At 38.3% G+C, this 25,444-nt stretch overlaps 1 protein-coding gene across 1 annotated transcript in view; it reads right to left on the minus strand.

Annotated features, from left to right (window-relative positions):
- The window catches only part of plxna4 (plexin A4), a 268,637-nt gene that overhangs the window by 61,023 nt on the left and 182,170 nt on the right, over positions 1–25,444 (minus strand). The window contains exons 13-27 of the mRNA XM_044108055.1: positions 22,827–22,978; positions 22,025–22,148; positions 20,806–20,942; positions 20,232–20,399; positions 19,363–19,456; positions 16,680–16,916; positions 16,217–16,363; positions 14,814–15,048; positions 14,488–14,645; positions 12,879–12,903; positions 12,188–12,262; positions 11,334–11,472; positions 3,273–3,339; positions 2,416–2,562; positions 1,798–1,957 (exon numbers count right to left, since the gene is read on the minus strand). Coding sequence (XP_043963990.1) covers positions 1,798–1,957; positions 2,416–2,562; positions 3,273–3,339; positions 11,334–11,472; positions 12,188–12,262; positions 12,879–12,903; positions 14,488–14,645; positions 14,814–15,048; positions 16,217–16,363; positions 16,680–16,916; positions 19,363–19,456; positions 20,232–20,399; positions 20,806–20,942; positions 22,025–22,148; positions 22,827–22,978 — 2,065 coding nt within the window. The remainder of the gene's footprint in view (positions 1–1,797; positions 1,958–2,415; positions 2,563–3,272; positions 3,340–11,333; positions 11,473–12,187; positions 12,263–12,878; positions 12,904–14,487; positions 14,646–14,813; positions 15,049–16,216; positions 16,364–16,679; positions 16,917–19,362; positions 19,457–20,231; positions 20,400–20,805; positions 20,943–22,024; positions 22,149–22,826; positions 22,979–25,444) is intronic.

Consider the following 25,444-nt stretch of genomic DNA (forward strand, 5'->3'; position numbering starts at 1 on the left):
CATTGAAATACATGAAGTTTGAGATTATTTGGGTTTGTAAGGTGACAGGTTGAAATACTTTTGAAAGGCACTGTATTTATATATATATATTTTAAAGAGCATCACAAACAGTCTTATTTTGTGTCCTTAGGAATAAACGACAATGGTATTCTGAGGAAATTTGTAGATAGTAGCACAGTGGAATTAAAGACAACACTCAGGAGAACAATACTATTGGTCAATTTGTCTAAAGGCTCGGCTGCCACAAATCCCATTATCCTTTTAAGCCACTGTGATCAGTCTGTATATGTCTGTGAGCGAGAGTTGGAGATGTTTAGCTTGGTATTATTTTCTGAAACATAAAGAAAATAACTGGTATTTTAAAACAAAATCTAAAATAAAGCCAGCTTTGAATAAATAGTTGCTGTCACTAAAGAACAAAAGACTAAGATCATAATTACATTCGCAAATTAAAGTCCTACAGGCATGTGGGCTCTGAGAGCATTAATGGATTTCTGATTTTTAAAAAAACAACAAAACTTTCCTTCAACCTCGGTCAACATGTTGGATATATTCTTTAAGTATAGGATGATGGAAAAAGAATTCATTCATATGTTCTCTAGTGAGCTTGCTCAAATGTAGACAAATAGACCCCAGAGAGGGTGGCCCAAATTCCTCATTCCCTTTAACAACAACACAATAAGAGAACCATGTCTCCTTCCCAAGGGGGTCCATCAAGTTGTTTTTTTTCCAAGTGTCATCAAAAGGATGAACCAGTTTTTCCACTTAACTGTCTCACAGACAGAATCCCCATGGTATGCACTCAGCCCATCTTTGATTTGAGACTGAAAAAAATACATTTGGCAATATCAAGCCATGAAAAGCACAATCTATCCTGATGAGACAGTCTGTAGGTATTAGTACCTGCAGAACGCCTGTTACAAGCACACAGCACTGCAGTATCATTCCATTCCTGTTAATTAACAAATAGCATCCACTTAAAACAGCTGATTACATGAAATACTAAAAGATCTTTTTCACATTGTCAGAAACATCTATTTATATTGAGAGAAGGCAGATTTTAAAGAAAGAAATAAATGCCTCTAACTGCCTCTAAGGAGATGATCAATCATCTGGTTCAACCAGTGACAGAAGCGTACCGTAATTTTGGTAATATTGAGCCTAAATGAATATAAGCTGCACTCACCAACTTTAAAAAGAAAAAAATATATGTACAGGCCTCACTTTTCTATAAGTTGTAGGTTCTAAAATGAGATTCTAAAATGTTAGAATGTTCTAAAATGAGACATTTACACAAAAAGGTTTTAAAATTTTTTGAAATGCGTATATTCTTTCCCCCACAATGGTTCCTGTAGCACAACCACTTCAAAAAAATAAAGTAACCTCCTAAGAAATGCTATTAATTGTTATCGTCAGCTTCCGCCTGCGCTAAAGCCACTAAAGTCGTCTTCTTCAGTGTGGGGATTCAACAGCCTGACACACACTTCCTCAGAATCTCTTTTGTTGTCGCGCTCAGTGTCACTTTCGTCTCGCTCTTAAGCTTCATCACAGAACAGTCAAGACTTTCTAAAGCCGCTGGTAAAAATCAATATATTTGCTTGCGAATAAAAGTATCATCTTAGAGTCTGGAAATTGTGATAGATTGATTGAAAGTTTTGGTCTGGTAACAGACCAATTTTAGATATTAGAACCATTACAACCAAGATGTCAACACTCTTGGTTAAAAGGAAAATACTATATTTCTGTTTGTACTTCTCAGAAAGAGTTTCTAAAAGTCATTAAACTGAGGATTCTTACCTAGGTCCATATCTGAGGCCTTTAGGCGGTGTGAATATGGGACGTTCTTGTAGATGGCATCCAGAATTTTCTCCTTCACCTGACTTATTGTGTCACAGTTTAGGACCTTCACTTGGATCTCTGGACTTTTCTCATTCTCTGGATGTATGCAGTTGACCACCTGTAGCAAAAACATGAATGAAATTGACACATTGTAAGAAATATATGCAGAGCCACCAATTCTAAATTCCAATCCCAAAAGACAAACAAAAGTAAAATAAGCAAAACCAAAAACCTGTGATACCAGAGCTGATAGCCGCTAGTCACAGTAGAGCGGACTAAAACAGAGATTTAGCTAATGACAAGAGGATGCAGAAGGGAAAATCTTAGTCGCTTCTCAGCTTGTGTGCAGTCATACATGCATTGAAACTCAGCTTTTTCTTGACAGCTCTTGCCACTAGTGAGGTCACCACTCTTGTGCCCCCTGCGCATGTCAAGCGTGAAAACAACAACTTCTGTGTCCCTTTGCACATCTCACAACCGACCACCCATGACCACCCTATTCACTCTTCCTGTCCCTGAAAGCATATTAAGCATCTCCCTTTAGCCCCAGTACTCCAGGGCAGGTGAATCCCTTACCAGTGTCTTGTAGTCAATCTGTTGTCTGATGAGCTTGTCTTCACTGAGCGAATAGCGAGCCTCTCCTGTGATCGAGTCAATGGGGCCTTTCTCCATCTGCTGCTTGATGGCACAGAAGAGGGAAAAGAGGGGCTCGCCTGCACACTCCTGCAACAGCATTTGAACAAATAAGTTTCACAGAAGTGGTATAGCTCACAAAGCTACTTATGGGCTCGCTTTTCTGGGAACAGAATTTTAACTAAATATTTAGAACAATGTAGAAACATTTTGTTAATGTTTTTAGTCCTTCTTTTCTCCGGTATTAAGTAAAACACAGAGATTCCCCAACATTAGATTATTTAAAACAGAAGTGTTCACAAAAGAGACTCTTGTTGCAAACAATCATTTGAATCAAAACACTGCAGTTCCTCAGTCAGAAGTGGTTGTGTCTTCATGAACCTTATTCTTTTCTCATTGCCATAAAATAAACAAACAGTTGTTCACCGTCCAGCAAGAGCACAGAAAAAAAAAAAAAAAATATATATATATATATATATACAAAACCATATGAATATGTTACCATGGTTTGAGCTATTTTCCAAAAAATAATCAGTTTCTAGACATGCTCCCCCTGATACTCCTGTTCATATAAAGAGAAATGCACACCACATTTTTTAGATGATTATCTGTAAAGAAACAAGAAAACCAGGGCTCATTTTCCTTGTACTTCCAAATCATTTGTTTTACTGCAATGTCATAAAATCCCAGGAATACAAAAAGTTAATTTGCAAAAACCAAAAAGAAAAAAAAAAAGCATTTGACAGCATTGTGTGCTGAATACATTTGCTGAAGTTGAGGATTAAAAAAAGTTACTGCACCTTTAGAAATTTGTAGAGAAGGAACGTGAACCAGTTGGTCAGCATTTTCTCTGCAACAGACTCCGTCCTGCAAATAAACCAAAGTACATGCTCAGGATTTGATCCCAGAACTAACATCATAAATATTCAACATTAGTGTCAAATTTTCTTCAAATAAAAATGGCGGCAGCTGCTAATGAATAAGCTTTCACTGGACAAATGTATCTGTAAAAACATGAACTGGGAGAGCATTTGCACACACTATACGATGGCCTTTCAGGCAATCTTTCGGCTGCCTTTTATGCTCAGGCACGCCAACGGTAGCTCGTGTACAAGCGGCAGGGATTTTAATATGAGGCGAAGCAATTAAAAGCCTTTATTTGATCCCGGTGGATTGATGTTGTTAGGGGCCGCAGTGGCTCTGTAATAACACTGGCCTCATTATCAAGCGCTCCCTCGCCTATTCACTGGACTAACACTCGATCCGGGCACAATAGAAAGTGAATGAATACATCTGCCTCTCCTTCTCCGCCTGGCATCTATGCTCCACTGGTGTGGCAAAAGTAATGGGTGTGTGTGTTTGTGTTTGTGTGTGTGCGTGCACGTGCATTGACCTGGGCCAACAGTGTGATTGATCTCGTGTGAATGACTAATATGCATGCATAATAACAACAGCGGTGGTGGCAGGAGGCGAAAAGGAGAGGGTAGGATCGGATATCCTTTGACAGCAACCCTCGTGGTTAGCAGCGGGAGTATGTGGGCAATAATAAACACACACCCCTGCCTCTGCTTTAAATGAGAGACTACCGTAGACATCAATATTTCAGGATTAGTGTCCATTGTGCCCATTTGTGTGTTCAGTTTTTGTCCTTAGTGAGTCGGCTGCCACCTGCAGCCCTCCCTCCCTTCACCATTCAGTCTGCCTCGTAAAAAAAGGCCTCCACACTGCAGCACGAGGGGGGAGCGTGATGTGCCAGTGGGGTAGTCTGGTACCCCCCGCCAGTGCTGGCACAACACCTGGAGGGGATTAACTTCCTGTTTCTCACTGTGCCTCCACTTTTATTCAGCCCGTCCCGCCCTTTCCTCCATCCACAGATCCAAGGGTCAATAAGGTCACTTTTCATCTTTTCTTTCATGTGTCCTTGGTGACTTCCTCCCTCCCTCATTTCCATTTGGCTGCTCTATTCTGGATCATGTAATCGCGCACACTTCCAAATCCTCTCCATTTTCACAAATGTAGTCTGTCTGGGATGAAAGAGGCATGGGAAAAAAAGAGGAGGTGCGTAGGGAAGGAAGGAAGTAAGGAGCAGTAAAAGAGTAAAAGAAGAGAATGAAGAACAAATAGCTTGGCTGAGTCTCACCCGCACATTTCTTTTTCTTTAACTTCCTTTTACTTAGTCACTTCCAATGGACATTGTGTGTTTTCTGTTTTGCCTTTGTGCCCAGACAAGTGTGTGGCAGCTTGAAGGCTTGTGTGCAAAAAGCACAAATTAATCCCACTGCGTACGTATCCAAAAATTAGCCCCTGTGCTCACTACTCTTTATCACGTGTGTGTGTGTGCGAATGGCAGCGGGTGCCAGCCCAGCAGTAATAAGAAGTCTTGGCACACTCCCACCATTTAGCTTATGCTCATTCTCACTCAGCACTCTCTATTGGGAGCCGTGATAAAAATCCGGACTGTGATGGATCTTCTCAACATCTAACGTTTGTGTCTGGTATTACACCATTTTAAAACAATCTTATCCCAACCTCTCCTCAGCTGGTAATCCAAACACAGCAACCTATGTTTGGGTTAATCTTTTGAAATTTCCCATCCCTTGTTGGCATGGCCAGGAGTTGCCCACTTGGCAGTCAATCAGACGGGCCAGTGGACGCTTGGAAGGATCTAGAACCCAGGAGCCATGGGAGTATTTAGGTATCCCTGATTAAAGAGGGACATTGGGGGATCAGACAGTACAAATTTAAAAGATAGCACCCTTCCTCCTGTGTTGTGTTTTTAAATTTTGTATAATACTGCATGTGTGCTGATAGTCACTAATAGTAGATTGGATGATTCAAGCAGGGAAGTTATAACCAGGCTATTTCGGCATCTTATTTTACCATGGTTTTTTTGTGGTAGAATAAAACAAAATGATCTAAATAATTTTGCTCTCTCATAAAAAGTGTCTATTATTTTTGCCATTGCTAACATTACACCATATTGTTATCAGATGGTTCAAATGTCCCTGGATATTCTGTGCTGCTTTTTTGTCCAACATTTGTTGTGCTTATGCAAATGACATGGCATATGTCACTGAATAAATAATATTAAATAATATTTTATAGTCACCTAAGCAAATGTGTATACTTATTGGATGTAAAAGAGAACATTTTAAATAGACATTTTCACTGTGTAGGGAAAAAAATGCAATAAAGATTTCTTGTCTATAGGAGACTGCCGTATATAAAAGAATCTTGAGAAAGATATACTTTCAATGGCAATTTTTGAAATAATGTTTTCTTATTTCTCAGGGTCACAGATGGAACACTGCATGGATATGCAATTTGTTTATTTTTGGTTATTTTGATTTTGAGATAGCAAAAATATAGAACTGATAATTATATTTATTGTTATTGTTAATTAGTAGGGTAGTCAGTCTGAATTCAGCTGCTTAACAGACATCTTGTTTATAGCTTACCAAGTGTCGTTTTGAAGCAGCAGTACAGAAATAAAAGTGATTGGTAGTGATAATTAGACCATGGATTTTCCAACAGAAAATATTGCCAAGCCGTAAGATTTTCTTTCACATAAACCAGGAAAAACTGTAGCTCCCCTTTTTCAGCCAGCTGGCTCGCAGTGCCCAACAACAGATGGGATAGAGATGCTGCTGTCTCATGAGATGCTGCATAGAGTAGGAGATGACTGTCAATTTTCCTGCATCTCTTTAAAAGAACGCCAAACCCCAGAAACAGATCTTATTTTATTTTTTTTAAATAAAGTACTTAAAGCCTTGGTAGATCAGTATATACTAGTGACCCACCAACCTAAAATATTTAAATGAAGTTGAGAGAAGGTAATTAAAAGTTACATTTCTGGATTGGTTTAGGTCGCGTGCCAAACCAACTATTTCCACTTCATACTTTGGCTTTGTGTGGGTGAAGAATGCATGTCATCCAGTATTCCACAATGTTTTCACAGTGAGGAAATCCGGCTATCCATCACTCTCTTGCCGATGCATGTGCTCAGTTATCTATTTCTCCCGCTCAAAAATTAGGACTAAAATAATTTTCTATCAACCAACATTATCCATATGGACCTACAGCGAGGCCTGTCCACCTGCATGCTGATGGGGTCTCTGTGCTGGAGGGTAATGCTGTGATTAACACATAAGCATATTGGGTCCTCTTGACCATAATCAGAACTAATATTTTGATGCCTAAACTGCAGCCAAATAAAACTTAAGGCGGAGGGGGAGGGTGTTTAGCTCTGCGTGACAGGAAGAGCGAGAGAAATGGAGAGATAGAGCTTAGAAAGAAGTTAAAGGAGTAGAATGCAGGAAGCAATACGACAGATGGTTGTGGAAGGCTCTCGTTAGTTAGCTTGCCTGGTGGTTGTGCTTCAGCACAGGTTGAGATGGGACAGATGGAAGGATGTGAGCTTGTGTGTGGAGCGAGGAGAGAAGCGCGCACACACACACACGTTTCTTGGAAGAGGAGGTAGTTGGGAGCTGTGCTCACATCCCATGCCAGAGCTCGCGCACTTTAAGCATTGATTTAGCAATCAAGAAAACAGGGAAGGGGAGGAAAGGGCTGGGAATATAGATTGAGAGCAAGAGTGTAGGACAGCGAAAGAGACATAAAGGTAGGTACGACATTACACATGCGATAAGCTTAGACAGACAAGAAGAGAGATGTGAAGAGTGAACAGAGGCAGAAAGAAAAGGAAAGTAACACCGAAATGAGCAAACAAAAAAAAAGAGAGAAAGATACAGGCATGGGACAAATTAAAGACAAATAAAAATAAGAGAAAGGGGGTGAATTCTCCCTTGTTTAAGCTTTCAAGATTGTGTGTATGCATCAAGGCTATTTTTATCTGCCAACCAAGGACACAGCAGTCAGCACAGACTACACGGTGGCATAGCTTGCCATATCAGATCTGAAATTCATGCTGGGTTGGTGAAGCAAGAGATTTGAGGAGGAATAATGGGATGCAACGATATGATCAGCGGCCATCGCCATCATATGTACGACAATTGGGAAATCAACCTGAGTGTGGATGTGATGTGAACATGTGTTTTCCCTTCTGTGCAGTCAGCATGCGCTGGCATTTTCCCCAGGTTTTCCTTCTCTCTGTTGTCATCAAGGAGGAGAAATGTGCTTTGCATTTTTATTCTGTGGTTGTTGATCGGTCTTAATTTCCATCCAATATGCAGAAATAGATTTGCAGAAATAGCACAAACAGGGCTCTTGTGGCTCATGAAAAATAGCGATCAAAGGGCTGACTTCCTAGCTTGTCTCTATGCCACGGCATTCAACTTTCTTCACTATGCAGCAAAACTTGAAGTGTCTTTACTGTCCTTGACTGCCTCACTGAGTTCTTTATGGCATGCCTCCTGTTCCATTTGTTTCCATCTGAAGTTGCTCTACTGCTTGGTGGCCAATCTCTGAGCTACCAGACTGCAATTATAGTATTTCATTAAGTAAGTAATACTTGAAAACTTTTTAAAGTTTTGATGTTCTGTTATAATCAAAAACATCAATATATTTAGATTTTATGTGATATACCAACATGATTGTAAAGAGGAAGAAATTTGATAGATATTAAAGTTAGCCAGTCAGCTCCCATTAAATCTTACTGGGCATGTCTAACAGCTTTGAAGATCTACAGACTGAACAGGCTATCACATTTAAGCAGGAATAAACAACAATACTTGATGGCTACAGTAAGAATGTGTTTTCATTAGTCACTGTTTGGTACTTCTCATATCTTGATTTCAAACCATTAGTTTAAAGAGTAAACTAAAAATTGTGGAATAATCTTACAAAGCACTGTAATCAGGATTTCTACATCTCTCTGCATCACCTCTCAGAGTCTAAACATACTTCAACAAGAAGAACATGCCCACTGTCTCTTGGACAGCACAGTGAGCACGATTAATTTCAGCCCTGTCTGCCTTTTCCATGTTGCGTTTATGCATTTGTCTTTATTGGCAGAAAACACGAGTGTTTGCAGCCAGAGGGAGACTCTGAATTTGAATTGAAGTGCGACAGGCAACTTAATTTATCTCATGCCTGTCAAATCATTTGGGGGTGTCAAAGCTTGACTGACAAGACTGTAAGCAAAAAAAGAAAAAAAAAAAAGAGTACTATGTGCTCAGACATATGCAGCCGCCCGCACAAACCCCATAAACAACAGCTATGAAGAAGCTGGTTTACTCAAGTAACCGTAATCACCACATCTACCAAACACCGGAGGCAGGACGCATAATCACATACAGAGCTGTGTTCAAGTGCATGACATTCAGGCTTTGACTACAAATCCAACAGAAGACTGTGATTGTGTCAGAGCCATTTATAATCTTTTTTCCCCCCGTATTTCATGAATGAGTTTTTCTTTCCTCATGAGCAATTTGAAATTGGATTCGCTACTAATTAATTATAATTATTTGGCTAATGATGTGCACAGCAATGCACTGTGATGTTTCTGACTCTGAGCCAGTGATTCAAGGTCACAGGAGTTAATCCAAACATGTCACAGATAGGGAACACTGAGAAGCATATGTAGCCTTTGGTTCCTGAGAGCTCACATATCCACTGTAAACCTTTCATGTGCATCCCCACAAACATCAAAACAGCAGTGCTGCTCAGATGTTTATATAACCTCTTGTGGTGAAACTAATCTTTTGATTTATGTTTAGACCAGGGGTTTTCAAAGTATGAAAGGGTGAGCCCCCCTTCAAGGAGCTTAAGGCTGGTTCACTGCCTCCTGTGGAGGGGGCGGAGGGGGATTAGTTACTTTCAGCAGCTGCTAACAACAACGCTCTGCCTCCTGTGAAAATCACATTGAGACCAATTAACCTGATAGTCATGTTTTTTATAATGGTAACATCAACAATGTGTCTCCACTGATAAGGTTGAACTGAAGCACAGAGAACATGCAAACTGTACAAAAGACACAGATTCTGCGTTCGCCCCTGAGTTTGATGCAGCACAGAGCTCCTCCTGCAGCTCCACAGCTCCGATGGCTGCGACACTTACCGGCCATTATAACTATTGCCAACTCCGGACACGTTTATTCGTGGCTGTTTTCACGTTTATTGCGCTGTTTATATTGGTCTCGATGTTTGCAGTTTTCTGGGGCGCAACGCTTGGCTCGGCGTCATTCAGAGGTAATAAATTAACTTGACATTAACAAAGACACAGCGGGACGAATCAACCTGGAAATGATGTACAAGGAGAGACGGAGTAAAACTACCTTATTGACGGACAAATTCTGGAATTTATTATGAGTCTCTGCTTATTTCCAAGCCCAAATGAGCAACTTCACGTTCAAAAAAGGCCCAAAAAGGCAATTAATTCGCTCATTAAATCTGCGACTTTCGACAGAAACTCAAAATAGTTCCAGTTTTTCCACCAACAAAACTTACATTTCTGTACGATAGAGGCGTCGGTCACTCGACAAGACGAGTAGAGGAAATCTGATTAAATAACAAAAGAAGATAGTAACGCAAAATGATTTTGATAAGTAACTGTAGTCTGACTACTGGATTTGAAATAAAGTTAGATTACCCGTTACTGAAAAAATTCAGGTTGTTGTCAATCACCTTACTGAACTGGAAAACATCCTCTAAGAAACATTTCAAAGCTGCACAATTTTTTCCTAAATCCACAGAGTTGATCGTGCGTAAAGACGTTTCTCTCACATCAGTAGACAGCAAGCAGATAGCTTTTCCGGTTTATTTTTTTCCTCGCGCGCCTCCCTAAAGTGCTCTGGCGCCCCGGGAGGCGCCCCATCCATTTTCTTACACCCTTGTCCCTAATGGGGTTGGGAGGTGCTGGTGCCAATCTCCAGCTAACGTTCTGGGCGAGAGGTGGGGTTCACCCTGGACAGGTCGCCAGTCTGTCGCAACACAGAGACAGACAGGACACACACACACACACACACACAAATAGGGAGAATTTAGAGAGACCAATTAACCTGATAGTCATGTTTTTGGACTGTGGGAGGAAGCCGGAGAACCCAGAGAGAACCCACTTGCACACAGGAGAACCATGCAAACCTGGGAGAAAGACCCGGAAATGAAAAGAATTAGACCTTCTTGCTGCAAGGCAACACTGCTACCAACTGCGCCACTGTGCAGCAAATTAGACACACTCTGGGATGCTAAAAAATAGCAGAAGGATTGGGGTCAGAACTGACTTGTGTGTTGTCCATCTTGTCAGCAAACCCCAGTTTCAGTTGAGGGAAGTAACTACAATCACCATGTTTTATTGCACGTATGGTGATACTGGATGTTGTGCCAAACATACATCAAATTGGGGCCGTCACTGTCCACTGTAAAGCAAATTTCACTCAGTCAGACAACTATCCTTGTGGAAAATCCAAACAAATACTAAGGGAAAAGACAAGACACACAATAATTTGCTAATTATATGGAATGCTATATAATGCTATATAATGTGTTTTGAGCCAGGTGAACATCAAGATGTCTTTTCTTGATTAATAATTTAGGTATTTCAAACTATTCCAATGCACTCTACCAACAGGAGATTATTTCATCTAATAATAAAGGTTTTCTATGTATTTATTTGTTCTTGCATGTAAAGTTGTGACCCAGTGTGAAGAATTAATTCAGGTTGTTGTACAATCACCTCCTTCCAGAAAAAAGAAAATTTCAAAGAAATCATTTCAAAGCTGCAAATTACTGAGGTTTGTGTTCATGATGAGTTCATTTAAACTTCTGCAAGTGAGGAACAGTGGAAAAATTAAGGCATTAAGCAAACAAAGTAAATCATAAATGTCTCTTGTCAGCTGTGGGAATGAGGCCACTTGTGAAGAAGTGCTGCCTACAAAGTCCGCTCACTTTAAAAAGGCTAATTACCTGCGAAGCAGCAATTTGGGATGATTTTTGCTTTCAAGGTTGCGGTCTATCAGGTCAGACAGCAGGTGCTTCAGGACATCGGTGGCGTACTCCAGCTTGCTCTGCAGCACGGTCATGATCAGTGAGGCCACGAAATTTCAAAAGCAGGCAAAATGTGCTGATTCAAACTGGCATATTCTAGACAATGATACATAAACCTAATTAGTCAGACTCATTTGAATTTATTATTAGCGCTCTGTCCAAATTAAACAAAGTTTTTATTTTGCCTTTTTAAGAGGAATATAGCAACTTCATTTACATAATATTAAGGTCACTTACAGCTGTGTTTGTAAAACCAGAAACAAATGAAAGCCATGTTTTAAATAATCCTAAGGCATGATTTTGTAAGAAATCATGCCTTAGCAATTAAATCCTTGGAAAGAACAATTGAAATAGGAAATAACTGACTGAAAAGGAAAAAAGAAGAAGGAACCTAGGGAGATGAGGAGTTTAACATTTTCAAGCTTTTGTCAGGTTTCATCTGAAGGTTGAGAATAAAGTCTGAAAAACACCAGGCCTCAGTAGGGAGTGTTTATTATTTCGATGGCACCGTGTTCCACATTAATGCAAGTTGAAAGGCAGTGCAGAACTGTGAATTCTTCTCATCTGAGCCCACACCATCCCAGCACTGTTTATAGTTGTAACTTGCAACATGTGCGTCTTCCCCCCCCCATTTCTTCATAAACAGCACCTTAGGAGATTATGTTTTTTATCTGTCAGTAGCACTCTGGGTGAGACAGCATTGCTTTGCAGCAAATGCAGCTGTCAGCCCACATATGTTCCGTCTTTCTACCTTTTCCTTGAGGTGGTTGTAATCTGCCGGGAGCTATTGTTCAGTTGAAAGTCTAATTTTATGCAGCTTGTCAGAATGTGTTTCTGTGTTTGGAAGTGTTGGAATATTAGTCGTTTGTGAGTGCAGGGGTTTCATTTAAAAAAAAATTGCTGTAAGGTTTTCTGCCTCCTTCTGCAATTACCAGTGTATGAATTACACACTTAAAAATTGCATTTTAAAATAAATTACAACACTGCAAACCTAATTAATCTCTTAGATTAATGTAGAAAGGACTATCTGCCAAATAATATTAGCAACAGAAAATCTGTAATCCTATGTAATATTTGAAGTAATGAAATAATAAAACAAAATAGTAAAATTAAACTTAAGTGCTTCCATCTTGGTCCAGAGCAAAATATGTTAATTTTAATCCATTTATTTTTTTATGTAAGGAAAAAAGCTCTGGTCACTATGATGCCTCTCAATAAAATCAAAAACTGCTACAAGAAATCTTCTTGGAAGCAAACGTGTCTATTGACCTAATCTCTATGTAAATAAATACGTTTTAGAAAACATTGGTGAACAAATACGTAAGACAGATAAACAGCAAGGAGAAAGTTGTGGAGAAGACTATAGCAGTTTATCTTAGTAAAACATTATGTGAAGCTTTTGAATTTCTTACAGAGTCGTGTTCAATCCAGTGTGGCTCAGCTGGAATCTATAAATTTGGCTATCATGAAAGAGAGCCAAAGACAAATCCTTTGTGGATAGAAACTGTTTGAAGTTTACCATGGGTTATGTCGGGGACGTAGCAAATACATAAGAATGAGCTCATGTTAGAAAAGAAACATTGAGCTTTTTACACTACATGCAAGATGTTACCTCACCCTCAACACATTATCTCCACTATACTGCTGCTTGCAGCATCATGCTGTGCTGTTGCTATACTTCAAGACAGGGAATTTGGTTAGACTAAAGTACGGTAATGTAAAGAGAATCTGTTACAAAATTGATGTTAACAGACGCTTTCCATCCAGGATAACTAAACTCGACCTACACTGGAAAGAAGAATCATAACAGATTCTAAATAACTATAGATGTGCAAAGCTAGAGATACCACTATTTGGCTCCAACTTTAACTGCAGCAAAATCTGGTTCATCAAAGTCCGTTTCTGGGTTGATTACAAAGACAGCCACAATTTACAAGTTTATTTATCAGCTATTTCATAAACTAGTTACCATTTTTCTTCCATGGATTTATGTTGATCCGTCATAAAATGCATTGTAGAAATGCAGGGGGAAGAAATCCAGGAATATGACTATTTTAAAAAGGCAAAATAATTATTTGACTACTATTTTATATGCTAGTTTTTAAATGTAAAAAACAAAAAGAAAACTTCTGAAATATTTTAGTGCTAAGAATTTTCTATGGCTTTTGTTAACTCAAGAAAAACTCCATAATCTTCCTTTATACAGCTCCCCATCAGCACATGGCTTTAAATTATTTGGTGCATCAATAATAATTAGGTGGTCATCAACAGCCACGCAGTTTTTCCATTATGCTCTTTTTCCACATAATACCCTTCATATAGTTTGATATTTATACCTATTAAAACATAATTAGTATGGCTTATTAGTGGTAAATTCTCATCAGGGATGAGCTTCAGTTAACTCTGAAGCCAGTGAAATAGGGGCCCATCATTATTGTAATGGAACAAGATGACCTGTTCAATTATAGTTGTCAATCAAAGTTACCAGTGAGGATAAATGACTTAATGTTTTTTTCATTTTGCATTTCTCCTGATGATTGACTTTTAATTTGGTTTTGGGGATAAGAAAAAAAAAAACACCCAGTTACCATCTCATGTCATTTTTCATTATTAATGATTTCACAGTTTTGATTTGAAGTCTATCTTGTTTGCTTTGAAATACCTCTTCTGTCAGCTACCAGAGGGCTTTTGTTTACGAGATAGCAACAACAGCCAACATCTGTGTTAATTTCACCTACTGCGACCCACCACACTGATAATTTGTTTGCTCATTTTGATCTCATTTCGAAAAGGGCTAATTGGATTACACTGCTGTTTGATGAAGACTGAAGAAAATGAGTCCTATTTATTAATGTGCTATGTCAAGAAAACAAAGTGTAAGATTATGTTTTAAAAAAACTTTTCCCATGAAAATGTTCAGAAAAAACCTTGAAGCATTTTGCTTAACAAATTTAATAGCAAGCACATTTACTGAAAAGATGTCTTTAAAACTCACAACATAGCATCAGTGCTAGAATCTAAATCTAACAATCTCTTTTTAAAAAACACTTTAATCAAATATTCAAAGGTAAACAGAATTATCTATTACCTCCAGATCTCTCAGTACAGGATGTTCCTCAATGCCTGGAAAAAGGACCCTCATGGTGTAAGTCCTGTAGTCTAGAAAGGGGATTCCTGCTCCATCTAGATCACTGGTGAGCTCATGAATGTCTGTTTGAAGCTCTGCGAAAGCTGGGAAATGACAAACACTTTGTGTCAATGTACATATTTGTTTTATATTTGTTCACCCAAGAAACTGTTACTATCTTGACACAAAACTTGTTTATTCAAAGCTTATAACATTGATGACAAGTCAAATGTCATAAAATAAGGGAATGTCGACTTATGTGAAGGTTTTACCTTCTTTGCACTCCAGTGCCACACGTGACTCAAGGTTGTCCATCTGCATTTGTAGTCTCTTCAGCGTCAGGTCACTTTCACGAGACTTGCGCTTGTAGGCGATCAGGACCACCACAATGAAAAAGATGAGCAATGCACCAGCTGCAGCGATGCCGATGATCGCCGTGCTGCTGAGTGGGCTGTCAGATGTGATGTGGACCACACCAGGGGAAAATTCGATACCGCCAACACGGGCCTTGTCACAGAAAAATACAATCATGTGTTATAACAAGGACTAGAGTGTTATAACCCATTCTAGTGCTATAACAATTTCACAAAAAAAAGTTCCTAGACATTTTCAAAATCAAACTTCTTTCACATTTCTCAGACAAAAATTTAAAGAGCTCATTCATAGCCAATAATGAACATATTCATACAAAATCTCACATTTATGGGAGATATTTTAACAGTGATCAAAGTTTAACGTTGGAACTAATGAATGGATCAAATCCTGGTTGGTTTGAAGGACGGATACACAAACTAAAGACTTTGTTGATAGACGGATGGATAAAGTATTAGTTGTTTGAATGGATAATTGGGCAAACTGATGGTTGGTTAGTAAGAAGAATAAACGGAAAAACAAATGGGTCCAATCAATGGATGGACAGAAGTATGAACAAACATATAGTTTAGTTAGTAGGATTGACAAACTGATGCTTCTCATTGTACAGAAGTCAGTACGGACAATGATTGAGATGAGCAGACGAGTAGATGTGTTAAATGTTTAGACATTGGAACATGTAGTGGAAGATGTAGTTTTTTGGGGGTTTTTTCAATTGCTATCCAGACCTAACCAATAATGTCCAGGTTGTATGGAGCCCCATCCATGCATAACTTTGGTCACTTTTTTAGTGGAATATGAAAACATCCCATACTGAATGCAAAACATATCAAAGATTTCACTAAATGTTTCCTGTTGGTTTAGACTTCTAACAAATACTATTTCAATTAATCAAACTGAAGTTCAAACTACAGAGAAAGTTATAGATGAAAGCATCAACAAACTTCTGTGTATTTTATAGTGATGTGTTTTTATCTTTCTGCGATGAGGGGTTCAGGTGGTAATATCAGGAAATGCTTTGCTCAAAGTGGTCTCTCTTAAAGCCACAAATGGAATCTTTATTGAGTTTGCTTTGGCTGTAATTCTTCTTATTGAAGGGTTATTTGTTTGTCTTTCGTCTGCTTGTGGCTACCAACAGGAACCACGTGGCTGATTGGATTAGAACCAAGCTCCGCATGAGAGCAGACAAATGGAAAGATGGCAAAACAAAGAATGTCTGTCTCTAAATCTTTCAATTGATTTGTAAGACTGTTTTCCTTCCCAGCAGAGTCTAGACATTAGTTTATGCTACATTACCACTTACCAGGACTTTGTGGCGACCAGTCAGGTTGGGCGACTCACAAAGAAGCTGGTTCTCTGACACTGTTAACATGCAGGGTTTGTCTCCAATCAGGACTGTGTAGTTCAACTTTCCATTCCCACTATTAGTTGGCGGAAGAAAGTTTCGTCCCTGCAAAGACAATTCAGGCGTTATTTTCAATTGCTCAGTTATAAAAACAACAATGCAGTCAATTGTCAATAGTCATTCCGTTCAGATTATATATATTTTGAAATACAGGATGTTAAGTTTATTTTAATATTTTAAAAGTGAATTTTGTTCCAGGTGTCCTGACTAGTTTATACACAGACCACTCACAACACACCGATATCGTTATAAACAGGTTTGACAAAAATGCTGTGAGCTCAATTAGTCATACAGAAAATATTCACTAAATATTAATCAAAGTTTACAAGAAAAAGTGTATTGAAGATGTCGATTGACTTACTTTTAGTATGATCGGTGACCCCGGTTTAAGCTCTTGGACACCAGAGGGACTAAGTGGCTCAAATTCCGGGTTTGGGTAGTATATAAAGTTGGTGTTGTTGAGGGCCATGAGGGACTGCACATCGTCCATTTTAAAGCCAAACTCGTCGGGTTTTTCTGGTACTTGCTGCCTGGCCAGGCTTATGGACAGTTCTGGTACCTGACACTGCATAGTTGTGGAACTTAGCACCTGACACATCTTGAAGACACAAAGATGGAGGAAAATTTAAGTTTGCAGGTATATACATCTTCATGGCCCAACAGCTACAAGTCCTAGAATAATTTCCTTTTGTTTTGCTTACTCCTCACGCCATCCTCTTTCTCTGTCAATTTGGTTTAGTTTCAGTTAGTTTGTAAAATATCTCTCAGGGTTGCTTCAAGAACTCTTCCCTGATTCCTTCTACATAAACATGTGTGCCTCAGTATGACCATATTTCTTGAGTAAATTGTTAACAATCCTGCTTCAAATATCAGAATCGGCTTTGCTTTTTTCTTTATTTAGAAAAAACAAAAGCATCACATATCAAATATACCACGATAAGACATTATTTTACCTCAATGTATTTAAATATAATTACATCTGTAACATATTACTGCTAATTTACTAACAGAAATTGTTATATGGATGTTTAAAGATAGCAGACCCTAAAATATTGAAATTATTAAATTATCCTTAATTTTTACTGATGATCAATCCAGCTTTAAAAATAGTAAAGTCTTGAAAACATAATATGCTTAGGACATTTAGCTTGCTTCAATTGGTGCATATATTAATACCACAAACATTAGGATTAGGTGGTTTAATTTACATATTGTGTTGACAGTTTATCTTAAAGACAGAAATATGAATTTTGCCACTATTCATTCCTTTTAATTCATTTATTATTTCTTGAATTGCTCAGTTGAACATGATAAACACTCTTTCCAACTTCAGGTGTTCAATTCTTTAACTCCTACAAATAAAAATGGCAGATTTTAAAAAGTCTAATGTAGAACCTGTTGGAGTCTTATTTCACAGCTGGTGAGAAAATAATGTACAGCTAGAGCCAGGACGCAGATTCATCACTAGCAGATCGGGATGTGCGGAGATTCAGGAGCGATAACTGAGTTTTACCTTTCCTTCATTAGCCAAAGACCTCCCCAGCTTACCTTCACTTCATCCTGTGATCCTTCCCTTTTCCTCTTTGACACAATCTCTTCTTTCTTTGTCCAACATCAGCCAAATTTCTATATTTTCTTTTCTTGTCCTGTCCTTTTATACTTATCTTAGCTGTTGACTCACATTTGATATATGAGACAATTTTAAATATTTATTTATTTTTATTCTACTTAAAGTGAGTGTTACTAGCAATGACAGATTGATCTATCACTTTAATGCCCCATGCCTCTCTATATCCTTCTTACATCTCCATTCCTCTTCGCCTGTCAGGACACTGACAAATCAACCTGCAGCACAGGTCTCCTTCACAGACATCTCACATCTCCACAATAACCCCTGCCACGGAGTCATTCAAACTATTACCTGTCAGTGTAATTGGCTCCTTGAACATCAAGACTTGAGAAATCCTGCAAGGTCTTCGGGACATTACTGACATGTATAATGCAACAGTATATGTCAGGTACCAGAATGTAGGGGAGGAAAAGAGAAAATGCTTCTGTTTTGGGAGAAATGTCACTAAAATCACTTTATATGTCTGGTTCCGTTTCTTTTTTTTTTCTTCTCATCTACACCCATCTTAGTGTCGCACTGCAACAGGAAGATGTGAGGCAAACTAGATGGCGACAGTTACCTTTAGACACAATACCCAGCTCATGTGAGTGTGAGCACAGATGTTAAACGTGCTGCAAAGTCACGCTCAAATGAACCATGAAGATGGATAGCATTACAACCTTTTGTTCCCCTCTTCTTTCAGTGACATCAAACAAACTCTTGTATGACTTTCTCTAGCTTTCTGTGAGAAAAGTGCAGATTACAATTATATTATTTTTGGCAGACTGTCGCAAGTTACTTCTTTTTGTTTGCAAGAAAATGTGATGTCAGTAGCATGTCAGCGATGGGGATGTCTGTGCTTGCTGCAATATGTTTTTCACTGAGATACTATTCTAGGCTAGATTTGTTTCTGTGAAAGGTCAGTGCACAACAATTGTCTTTTCCAGCATGCCATGTGATCGTCTTTACTGGCTTATCAAAAATGCACAAATTATTGATAAGCCACAAATATATGCATTAATTGAAACTTTTCTATGCAAAAAACAAAAAACTAAAAACTAAACAAAACAAAAAAATATGCAATTAATTGAATTAAAATACATGGAATTTGTAAATTAAAATTTAAACTTTCAAACCCCTGCCCTACTTTTCAGAAAATTGAAATGACAAACTTTAATTTCATGTACTGGTCCTGTATCCACAAGAAGCTCAGGACTATGTGGTGTGCAGACAGCTTATTATTCAACTTGTAGCATTAAATATGAAGAAAAACATAACTAAACAGAAACATCAGAAAACAATCATCATCAAAAATTCTTTGTGCATACTCAGACACAACATGCAGTCAATGTATTTTTATTATAGGTTAAAAATAAAAACATCTTAATCTCTTTTATTTCAGATGAAGCAATATTGGTGTTTTGCAGTTACTTACGCTGAGCGATTCTTGGCTGTTGTATTTAGCTCTTATAATTGGGGTCTCAATGATGTCCAGGTTAGTTCCTGTTACCATCACTGGAGTATGACCACTAAAAAACAGGCAATATTTCAGAGATTGTTTTTGACAAATTGTGATTTGACAAACAAATTATTAAAGTATGCCTTGAACATTTTCACATTTCCTTACAACCACCAAATTGTTATGTATTATGTAGCAATATGTACCTCAAACTCAGTCAGATTGGATGGAAACATTTCTAAATAGTCAATTTTAACTGTCATCACGTTTAATTTCTTTCAAAACTGTCCACTGACAAGGCCATTTTTTGATTAAAAACAATTCCTCAGCAGCTGTGGCAGTATGTTACAGATTGTTCCTCTGGTGGATAGTAAACATCCACCTTAGCCTCCAGTCTTTTGCAGCCTCTAACAGGCCTTCTTCCATGATTGACCTGGGTTTTGCTCCATCCATCAACTCTGAGCAGCTCCAGTAGCCCTTCTGATGAAAAGCATCCCCAAAGCATGATGCTGTGGAAATGCTGCAAGGCTGCTGTGCAGTACAACTCTGCATACCTTGGCTGACCTTAGACAGTTCACCAAGTTGATCATGGCCATGTCTTGATAGGTTTGCTGTTGAACCATACTGCCTTCATTAGTTGCACTTGATTTTTTTTAAGGATTATCGGATGCAAAAGAGATGCTGTAGGTTTTCTAAGACGTATAACATTTTTAAGGCATTTTAAAATAATTTATTTTAACTTAATAAGCCTGAGGGCTGTTCAACAGAGATATGTACTTCCTCCATATCCACAGTGACAAATTCATTCATTTGTCAAAGTGAGAATGTTCTTCCTGGTGACATACCTGTAGATGCTCCACTCTGGCTCTATCTTTGTTATAGTCGGATCCTCCACATATTCAAACTGCAGATCTTTCTGGAGTTGGGCCTTATCTATGCTCACAGACACTGATACCCTCCCGATTCCATGCAGAGAGGCATGTGTTCGGCAGGTTAGCCACTGTCCACCCCTCCTAGAAAGTAGCAGTACAGAATTAGCTAAATAAAACTGCTACATAGGGATAATCATTAAGAAAATATATAACATTGGGAGGTAATAATGTAGCTTTTTTTTTTTTTTAAATAGCTTTTTATCTTGAAAGTTTCAAAATCATTTAAAAAAAACAAAACCTATTTAATAACCCTATGTGTTATCATAGATGATATGACTACATGGGTTATTGAATAAACTCATCAGCATGAATACTGATAACACAACCTTTTTCAAGATGACTTTATTTTTCCTCTCTGCAGCTCATAACCAGAACTGTCAGAGCCATTAACTGCCTACGCTTTGATGAAAACCGACGTTGACTGAGCTTTTTAATTGAGTCTTTGAAGAGTGATTGGCAGGGTCAACCGAGGCATGTCCCCACTAACCTCAAGTAAGTGCACGGCTGGTCCTTAAACATAATTGACACGTTGCTCCCAGCATCCAAGTGGCTGCCTGTGATGTTGACAATTGTTCCCCCGGAGACTGGACCACGGCTCGGCTTCAGCCCGGTAATTCGTGGGATCTATGTTGGGAGTTGCATAGTAAGATCAGTCGCATTAAAAATAATCATGCTGCAAATATTGCAGATAAAAGGCTGGAAAAAAAGTTTTTCAACTTTTGATGAAAATAAGAGATAGGCGTTTAAAATTTTTTTAAATGCCTACAAGGTTTTTTTAAAAATCTTGCTTCTCCGTTTTGAAGCTTGACTTACCACCTAGCACCAAGAGTACAAAACGCAATAAAATAAAGAATAAAAAGTTAAAAACAAATTTGTTCAAAGAACTGTTCCTTCTCACAGAAAAAGTTTAGACAGAAAGTCATAATAACCATCTCATCATTCTTGTTTATTGAACATTGCTGGATAAAATGTACTACAATCTGTAGCCGCAGATCCCACTGGCAATAGGCACAGGCAATAACATGTTGGAATCATTATACAATTGCCACAGCAGTAGTTAATCAAGTCCAGTCGAAGCTGCACATCGTACCAATCTATTATGAAGCCATCTGGCATTCTTATGGTCCCATCTAAAGCCTGTTGTGAGCATGTTTAGATGTAACATCTCATACCTCTGTGAAGAGGGGCCTCAGTGAGAAATAAACCTTGGCCAGTATCCTTTGAAGGGTAACAGTAAAAATGATACTACAGCATAAAAACAAGTCCATAAAAGCAACCACTGGAAATGTATTCCAGAATGTGGAACTGTGTTGGTGACTGTGTGCTGGGAGAGCATTGAAAGAACACAGCAGAGGGTGTAATGTGTTTCTTTATGACTTCCTGTCAGAAAACGCTTTTAGAAATATCAGCTTTTCTACCTCATCTTAAACTCATTAGTGAGTGCCAGTCATGTGTCTCAACTGATCCACACAAGAGAGAAAAGTTATCATGTGGGAACGGAGCCACAAAACAGCAACATATATTAGCACGATAAGTGAGAACAGAAAACATCGAGGCGCTAAAATGAATGCAATTCTGAAAGAAAGTCAAAACTCAGTAAGTCACATGTGCAAAGTTAGAGGTTTTATTTTTATTTTTACAATCATATGACTAAAATTTAAAAACTGTGATATGAAAGAAAATCTCAAATAAAAATAGACACTCACCACAAAGTAGTAGTACTTGGATGATGTTGCCATAAATTCTGGTCTGCATGCTCCAACACCAACACACACCTGAATGTTCCCAGTATACTGGCTCAGCTCTGCTCGCCCCATCTCACAAACAATCCTGCAAGAAAACATTACAATTACAAGAGATTGCATAGAAATTCACACTGAAATTATTTTAGCCTTGAAACAAAGTAAAGATGAAACTGATCAAGAAGAGCTTTCATTGTGATAAAAACCTTATGTGATGCACCATTTGGTAGTAACTTTACCTCCTACGATTGGCAAACTTGAGGGAGAAAAAGCAAAAAGTCTATCCTTTTGCATATGACCTCAGTTACAGCTACCTCTGCTGGGTCAGCACTTACTAAGAAAGTGCTGGCCCACAACTTTCTTTCTAAGCAGAAGCGCTGTGTCTGTTGATAAGCCAACTTTAAACTAATTTGACAGATGGCACCTGCAAGAAGCCCTAGCTGTGGATTAAACTGGAAAGTCAACTAAATCTGACCTCCAGAAATGTCTAAGATGATTATTGGACTGTAAGGACAAATGTATGTGCAGCTGCTTGAGTGTTTGTCACTAGAAATTATAAATGTATGAATCCAAGGTACACTTAGTATTCAAGTTTCATGCACTTCATGTACCCTGCTGACACCTAAGTTTCCTCTCAAATAGTCTTGGCTATAAAAATGAAATCAGTTTGACAACAATTTCAAGTAAAAAGTAGCAATTAATGTACATTGCAAAAGGAAGGAGAATTTGATTGCTAAATTATTTTATAGTTAAAAACATGACTTACTGTTCTGCAGGTATGTAACCATCGCGTATGGGGGTGCAGTCCACGTCAGCCACCTTCACATTACCCTGAATCTCTCTGAAGTCCAGTCCAAGATTTTCACCACGGATAGTCACAAGTGTGCCGCCTTCCCTGGGACCGCGGAGAGGGTTGATCTGTTGGGATCCAAACCTTGATTATTTCTGTAATTTTGCTCATTTAAACATTTAAAACAAAGTGTTTTCCATGCAATAGTTTGCAGAAAATGAGAAAACTTCATCCTGCGACAGAGTTGATATGTTTATACCAGCCAGGGTGAGTCTCTTCTTGTCTGTCGTCTCTTTACAGGTTATCCAATACAGTTTAAATCTTCTCTTTGTCAGTTTATTGTGCAAAAGCATTGACAACACAAACTTTTCACATTTTTTAAATTCTACAACCACAAACTTCAATGTATTTAATTGGAACTTAAAAAAAAGTGGTCCATAGTTGCAAAGAGGAAAGTAATTAATACTTAATCTATTTAGATTTAAAAAATCTAAATAGTTTACTATACAGCCTTTTTTTCCCCTGTTACCCCTAAAACAATCAACTGGAACTGCATGTTTTGTGAAGGTTTATAATAAAATACATTAAATACATTATTTTGGTCAGATAGCAACCGAATGTAAAAAAGCTCTAGTTTGAATACTTTTATTGAATAACTGATGAGACCTCAGCCATATTGTCACAAATACAATTGTCAACTTTTACAAAACGAATAAATATGAAAACCACAACAACGCATGACTATGACACTGCACAAAATACCAAGATTGCAAAGTTGATCATTTTTAAGAGTGCCAACTACTGACTAACTACTTCTGAAGACAATAAGTACCTCAAGCATTCTTTGCTTGCCGCAGTAATTACTTCCCAAATGCCACGAGCATTTCAGGAGCTCTTCTAAAAATGCACTGCTCATTAGTGCTGGATTGTGGAATCAGAGTATTAACATAGGACCTATTCAAAACCAATAGATTCCTAAGGTGAGCAATTAGACCTAATAATTAGGCTTGATTTGTTGAGCTTTCAGGGGAAAAGTGCTAATTGTTTGTGTTCACGCATATTCCAAATAGAGACAATTGACTACAAAATGAACACTCCAGAGGTTAAAGAAGCTTTGGGGTCAACATCATGTCCTTTTTTAAATGTGTATTCCAAGTTTACAACAGTCAGATAAACTCAGATCATTATAGATCCTGACATCGGGTGATATCACAGTAATCAAAAGCATCTCTCATCTCAGGTTAATGTGGTTGCAACATTCATTACCACTTTCTTACAAAACTACCTTTTGGCCAGCCTGTGTGTGTGCGTGTGCATGGGTGAGTACACGCCATCAAGCCTGTCCAGATGGATAGATGTTACAAAGGGAGACAGAGTAGTCTGTCCCCATCAGTCTCTGCCAAGTACAAGTCCTCCAGGCTGCAGACCGGAGCCAGCTGCAATGGCAGCTCTCCCCGTTTCTCAGCTCTGTGTATATATGGCAAAGTGACCCCCCTGTGGTTTTCACATGGCAGGTAGAGTGCAGAGCAAATGAGTGGGTTTATCTTGGAGCACAACATTGTTAAGATATTATAAAAACCTAGTCCATATACTAAAATTATCAAAAGAATTAATTACTATAGTTTGAGTATTTAAAAATGTAGTGGAATAAAACAAACTGAAATAGCTGAACTTGGAAGGATATTAAGCTAAATTTAAGCCAAGTCATGAAGAAGTCTGGAGTCTGCCAAATAGGAGATATTGTTAAGAAATTGTTCAATGCCTCTGATTAATAAAACTCCCTACAGATTTTTTGATGGAAAAAAAGCCATTTGGGAAAGGGTTGCAATACATCCAGTTAAAAAAAATTGTACACAATGCCTTGTGGCTCCCAACTCATTATAAAATATATTTGACTTAAGAGGGTTGACTTAAGAGAAATAGAGAGGGAGGAGAAAAAGAAAAAAGGAGGGAGACAAAGTATGGCTTTGATTAGATTTTTGACTTTGACAAGATAATTAAGGGTTTCGTAGAGGCAAACAATCACTTCTCCTCTTCTTTTTATCTTGATATGCGAATCACTCTCTCATATTGTTGGTGGGAGATGTCATTATAATTTACTGCATTAGAATGCATTAAAGGCTGGCTAGTCTTGGGAAAGTCCTCACTCCACATTGCTCACAGTTTTTTATGGGGGAGATGAGAAGGCTGCAATATGTCCTGACTGCAGCCCCAGGGATGCAAAAAGACATACAGTCCCATCGCCTTCAATAAATCCACTGCTTTGAGTGAAAACAAACACTGCAGAGCCCCAGTGATGGACTGAAGCAGACTGGCTTTACTGCTTTAAGAGGCACAAAGGGTGTAAAGCATTTTTCTCTCTCTTTTTGCAAGAATTCATGTGTTTTATTTATTATTTTTTAGTTTTCTAGGTCAGCATTATTTGCGAGCATGTGAAACTGAAGTCATTCAATTCCTTCAATTCAGTGTGTGAATTAAATTATTTCATAAAGCGAAAAAAAACAAAAGCAAACTATTCTTAGGGATTATGTGTGTTAGACCAGAAGTGTCAAACTGCACTCCTTCAATGGCCAACGTCCTGCAACTTCTAGAGG

This window comes from Gambusia affinis, linkage group LG23, assembly GCF_019740435.1.
Source record: "Gambusia affinis linkage group LG23, SWU_Gaff_1.0, whole genome shotgun sequence".
NCBI lineage: Eukaryota > Metazoa > Chordata > Actinopteri > Cyprinodontiformes > Poeciliidae > Gambusia > Gambusia affinis.